The sequence below is a fragment of the Phyllobates terribilis genome, unplaced genomic scaffold (genome assembly GCF_046119375.1).
Source record: "Phyllobates terribilis strain yellow unplaced genomic scaffold, ASM4611937v1 Scaffold_1739__1_contigs__length_219557, whole genome shotgun sequence".
Classification (NCBI taxonomy): domain Eukaryota; kingdom Metazoa; phylum Chordata; class Amphibia; order Anura; family Dendrobatidae; genus Phyllobates; species Phyllobates terribilis.
The window spans coordinates 203,775-210,086 of NW_027364499.1; the positions used below are offsets into that span (position 1 = coordinate 203,775).

General features: G+C 53.5%; 1 protein-coding gene across 1 annotated transcript; it reads left to right on the forward strand.

Moving 5' to 3' along the window:
* The first annotated feature begins 277 nt into the window (after window positions 1–277).
* SETD6 (SET domain containing 6, protein lysine methyltransferase) lies at window positions 278–4,709 on the forward strand. The gene is made up of 9 exons (XM_073669042.1): window positions 278–566; window positions 1,582–1,662; window positions 1,766–1,910; window positions 2,292–2,433; window positions 2,520–2,714; window positions 2,969–3,089; window positions 3,161–3,341; window positions 3,404–3,546; window positions 3,663–4,709. Exons 1-9 carry the CDS (start codon window positions 540–542, stop codon window positions 3,978–3,980), a joined length of 1,353 nt encoding a protein of 450 aa, XP_073525143.1. The 5' UTR covers window positions 278–539; the 3' UTR covers window positions 3,981–4,709.
* The last annotated feature ends 1,603 nt before the right edge of the window (window positions 4,710–6,312 follow it).

Here is a 6,312-nt window from a genome sequence, read left to right on the forward strand (position 1 = left end):
CCTCACACAGCCCCTCCTCCTCCCCTCACACAGCCCCTCCTCCTGGCCATGCTCCTCCCCCCACACCCACCCCCCACTCCCCTCACACAGCCCCTCCTCCTGGCCATGCTACTCCCCTCCCAGCTCCCCCACTGCCCACTGCCCACTGCCCACTGCCCATGCTCCTCCCTTCACACAGCCCCTCCTCCTGGCCATGCTCCTCCCCTCACGCAGCTCCTCCCACTGCCCATGCTCCTCCCCTCACACGCAGCTCCTCCCCCGGCGCCGTTATCTCCCTGGTAACTGGTGCCCCGCGCTGATCTCCGGTCACCTCCGAGCTGCTCTATAGCGTCCCTGGCGGCCGGGCTGCTCCAGTCCCGTTCTCTAATTCCGCGGTGACAGCAGCCGGAGCTCCGCCTCTCAGCCGGGAACCGATCATCTACGAAGGGCGGAGTTTATGTAACCCACGTGACTGTTCCAAGCCCAGCTCGCGCCGGCAGTATGACACGTGACCACCTCACCCGGAAACACGCGCTGAGTGAAGCCGCAGAGGAGGCAGCATGAGCGCGGAGAGCAAGAGACGGAAGGTGCCGGAGCCGCGGGGTGACTGACTGCACCGGGGAGGGCGGACGTCACTGCTGTGTGCGGACACACCGTCTCCAGGCACCGAGGCCACCACAATCACCCGGAGGCGCTGCGGCAGCTCCTGTGCGATCACTGACCGATGGAGACGAGTCCGGAGACGCTGCCGCTGTTTCTCCAGTGTGCAGGAGCCGCTATTCCACATAGCTCCACAGGCCGCACTACTACAGGCCTAAACCCGCTCCTGTGGCCGCAGCGTCTTCGGACAACGTCATTGTTCAGTGTATGACATCACCGGGTGCACTATAGGACGTCACAGGGCGCCCCGTGTCATGACAGCACCGGGTGCACTATAGGACGTCACAGGGCGCCCCGTGTCATGACATCACCGGGTGCACTATAGGACGTCACAGGGCGCCCCGTGTCATGACATCACCGGGTGCACTATAGGACGTCACAGGGCGCCCCGTGTCATGACATCACCGGGTGCACTATAGGACGTCACAGGGCGCCCCGTGTCATGACATCACCGGGTGCACTATAGGACGTCACAGGGCGCCCCGTGTCATGACATCACCGGGTGCACTATAGGACGTCACAGGGCGCCCCGTGTCATGACATCACCGGGTGCACTATAGGACGTCACAGGGCGCCCCGTGTCATGACATCACCGGGTGCACTATAGGACGTCACAGGGCGCCCCGTGTCATGACATCACCGGGTGCACTATAGGACGTCACAGGGCGCCCCTTGTCATGACATCACCGGGTGCACTATAGGACGTCACAGGGCGCCCCTTGTCATGACATCACCGGGTGCACTATAGGACGTCACAGGGCGCCCCTTGTCATGACATCACCGGGTGCACTATAGGACGTCACAGGGCGCCCCGTGTCATGACATCACCGGGTGCACTATAGGACGTCACAGGGCGCCCCGTGTCATGACATCACTGGGTGCACTCTATGACATCACCAGTACTGCACTGGTTCTACCAGTTTGGTTTTTCCTTGTTTTCAGGTAGGGGAGGATGAGGAGAAGGCTGCACTCCTACATTTTCTCGGCTGGTGCCAAAAAGTTTCCATTCAACTGAACCCAAAGGTGGAGTATTGTTTGGGGTCCTGACATACTGGGTGTCACGCTGCCTCCTACTGCAGGGGAGAGTGGGGGACACCATTATGGCCGCTGTCTGTCTGTTCTTCAGGTGTACATTAGCGCAGAAGACTCGGTCTGGCAGTATGGGGTGCTGACACATGAGGATCTCCCTGCAGGGGAAGTGATCTGCTCGATTCCCCGCTCTGCTCTCCTGTCCCAGCACACGACCCAGATCAAGGATCTACTGGAGAAAGGTGACCACAGATCCCCCAGTGTATCAGCGGGGTCCTGGTTATATTAGTGGTGTCCCCGGCTGTTGGGGGGATGATTGGCGGGGTCCCCGGCTGTTGGGGGGATGATTGGCGGGGTCCCCGGCTGTTGGGGGGATGATTGGCGGGGTCCCCGGCTGTTGGGGGGATGATTGGCGGGGTCCCCGGCTGTTGGGGGGATGATTGGCGGGGTCCCCGGCTGTTGGGGGGATGATTGGCGGGGTCCCCGGCTGTTGGGGGGATGATTGGCGGGGTCCCCGGCTGTTGGGGGGATGATCGGCGGGGTCCCCGGCTGTTGGGGGGATGATTGGCGGGGTCCCCGGCCATAAGGCTGTTTTGACTGGTTTTCATCGTCTTCGTCCACAGGACAGGAGAACCTGGACAGCAAATCTGGTTGGGTTTCTCTTCTTATCTCGCTCATGTATGAGGCCACAGACGAGTCTTCTCTTTGGGCCCCGTACTTTGGACTTTGGCCGCAGCTGAGTACCCCTGACCTGCCCATGTTCTGGTGAGGACATTTTTGGTAGAGATTGGGCAGCAGACGACAATCTGTTTCTTGGCAATGAAAGATTCTGGTCCCTCATCTCCTTGCAGGTCAGAGAACGAGAGGCTGCGGCTGCTGAAAGGCACCGGTGTGCCCGAGGCTGTGAGGAAAGATCTGGAGAACATCGAGCAGGAGTACACCACCATTGTGCTGCCCTTCATCAGGAGACACCCCAATATGTTCTGTCCTCAGAAGCACTCCCTGGATCTGTACAAGAGGCTGGTGGCATTTGTCATGGCGTACAGGTGAGAGGGCGCCGCTTATCATGGACCTTCAGCGGGGAGAGGGGCCGACGCAGGGGAGAGGGGCCGAGGGTAGCGGAGTGTAGAACGTCTGATATGGGGGACAGACGCCGCTTTCCTTGTAAGCTGCTATTTGGAGGAGTGAGTGGCTGTAGCTGCCCCTCTCCCCACCCTCCGCCCTGTGAGGCCCGGACATGCCGGCTGTGCAGAGGACTCGCTCTGATGTTTGCAGATCATCTTTTTGGCTTTTACACCAGTTTCCAGGAGCCGCTGGAGGATGAGGACAGCGAGAAGGACGCCCTCCCACCAATGATGGTTCCAGTTGCTGATTTATTGAATCACGTCGCGCACCACAACGCTCACTTGGAGTTTACACCGGTGGGTTTTTTGTGGCCGTGATCTCGGTTGGGGCACTTTGGGGCATTGTGAGAGCTGCGTTCTTGTGACAGGAGTGTTTGCGCATGGTGACCACGCGGCCGGTGATGGCAGGACAGGAAATCTTTAACACTTATGGAGAGATGGGAAACTGGCAGCTGCTGCACATGTACGGGTTCTCAGAGCCGCACCCCAACAACATCAACGAGACGGCCGACATCCCCATGCCGACCCTACAGGAGGCCGCTCTGCTGGGTAAGTGCTGCGGGCAGGGCTCCTCTACTATGCTGGATGTCTCATGGACTCTCTACTTCTAGGGGCAGAGTCGGAGGAGCAGCGGGCGCGCGTCCGAGAGCGCTGGACCTTCCTCCGTCACATGGACGTGGTCGGGGAGGAAGGAGCTTTTGTGTTCGGCTGTGATGGAGCATTGACAGAGGATGAGCTGAGGACATGTCTGAAGGTGAGCCAGTATATCCCCGCCTCACAGACAGGTGGTCTAATACCCCACTACCTATCCATCCGGAGCTGATGAGCCCACGCCCCACCTAAACCAGGCTGCCTCTGTCCTCTCCTCAGCTGCTGTGCATGTCTCCGGAGGAGTTTGCGGACTACAAGGAAAATGACGGATGGGAGGATGATGAGGATGAAGGTGAGGAGACGCTAAGTAACCAGGAGCTCTCACGACTGCCCCCATCCTGGCGCCGTCTCCTCCATAGAACCGCAGAACTCGCTCTGAAGGTGTACGCCACCGACCTGCGCAGCGACCAGGCTATACTGGACGACGAGGCTGCGCGCAGGGAGCTCAGCCGCAGGGAGCAATACGCCCTCCACGTGCGGTATGGACAGAAGCGGATACTACACCGACTCCTGGAGCTGACAGCAATCCCTCCATAGACTCCACCGAGCAGAGAGACTGCAGGAGACCCCTCTACCACCGGGACCCTAACGGCCCCGAACACCCCCGAGAAACATCTGCAGGCAGAGACCGATTGTAACATTCCTGATATCTGGAGAGCGGTGATGTCACTGCTGTATAATATAACTGATATCTGGAGAGCGATGATGTCACCGCTGTATAATATAACCGATATCTGGAGAGCGGTGATGTCACTGCTGTATAATATAACTGATATCTGGAGAGCGATGATGTCACCGCTGTATAATATAACCGATATCTGGAGAGCGGTGATGTCACCGCTGTATAATATAACTGATATCTGGGGAGCGGTGATGTCACTGCTGTATAATATAACTGATATCTGGAGAGCGGTGATGTCACTGCTGTATAATATAACTGATATCTGGAGAGCGGTGATGTCACTGCTGTATAATATAACTGATATCTGGAGAGCGGTGATGTCACTGCTGTATAATATACCTGATATCTGGAGAGCGGTGATGTCACTGCTGTATAATATAACTGATATCTGGAGAGCGGTGATGTCACTGCTGTATAATATAACTGATATCTGGAGAGCGGTGATGTCACTGCTGTATAATATAACTGATATCTGGAGAGCGGTGATGTCACTGCTGTATAATATAACTGATAACTGGAGAGCGGTGATGTCACTGCTGTATAATATAACTGATAACTGGAGAGCGGTGATGTCACTGCTGTATAATATAACTGATATCTGGAGAGCGGTGATGTCACTGCTGTATAATATAACTGATATCTGGAGAGCGGTGATGTCACCGCTGTATAATATAACTGATATCTGGAGAGCGGTGATGTCACTGCTGTATAATATAACTGATATCTGGGGAGCGGTGATGTCACTGCTGTATAATATAACTGATAACTGGAGAGCGGTGATGTCACTGCTGTATAATATAACTGATAACTGGAGAGCGGTGATGTCACTGCTGTATAATATAACTGATAACTGGAGAGCGGTGATGTCACCGCTGTATAATATAACTGATATCTGGAGAGCGGTGATGTCACTGCTGTATAATATAACTGATATCTGGAGAGCGGTGATGTCACCGCTGTATAATATAACTGATATCTGGAGAGCGGTGATGTCACTGCTGTATAATATAACTGATATCTGGGGAGCGGTGATGTCACTGCTGTATAATATAACTGATATCTGGAGAGCGGTGATGTCACTGCTGTATAATATAACTGATATCTGGAGAGCGGTGATGTCACTGCTGTATAATATAACTGATATCTGGAGAGCGGTGATGTCACTGCTGTATAATATACCTGATATCTGGAGAGCGGTGATGTCACTGCTGTATAATATACCTGATATCTGGAGAGCGGTGATGTCACTGCTGTATAATATACCTGATATATGGAGAGCGGTGATGTCACTGCTTTATAATATAACTGATATCTGGAGAGCGGTGATGTCACTGCTGTATAATATAACTGATATCTGGAGAGCGGTGATGTCACTGCTGTATAATATAACTGATATCTGGAGAGCGGTGATGTCACTGCTGTATAATATACCTGATATCTGGAGAGCGGTGATGTCACTGCTGTATAATATAACTGATATCTGGAGAGCGGTGATGTCACTGCTGTATAATATAACTGATATCTGGAGAGCGGTGATGTCACCGCTGTATAATATAACTGATATCTGGAGAGCGGTGATGTCACCGCTGTATAATATAACTGATATCTGGAGAGCGGTGATGTCACTGCTGTATAATATAACTGATATCTGGGGAGCGGTGATGTCACTGCTGTATAATATAACTGATATCTGGAGAGCGGTGATGTCACTGCTGTATAATATAACTGATATCTGGAGAGCGATGATGTCACCGCTGTATAATATAACCGATATCTGGAGAGCGGTGATGTCACTGCTGTATAATATAACTGATATCTGGAGAGCGATGATGTCACCGCTGTATAATATAACATCTGGAGAGCGGTGATGTCACTGCTGTATAATATAACTGATATCTGGAGAGCGGTGATGTCTCTGCTGTATAATATAACTGATATCTGGAGAGCGGTGATGTCACTGCTGTATAATATAACTGATATCTGGAGAGCGGTGACGTCACTGCTGTATAATATACCTGATATCTGGAGAGCGGTGATGTCACTGCTGTATAATATACCTGATATCTGGAGAGCGGTGATGTCACTGCTGTATAATATACCTGATATCTGGAGAGCGGTGACGTCACTGCTGTATAATATAACTGATATCTGGAGAGCGGTGATGTCACTGCTGTATAATATACCTGA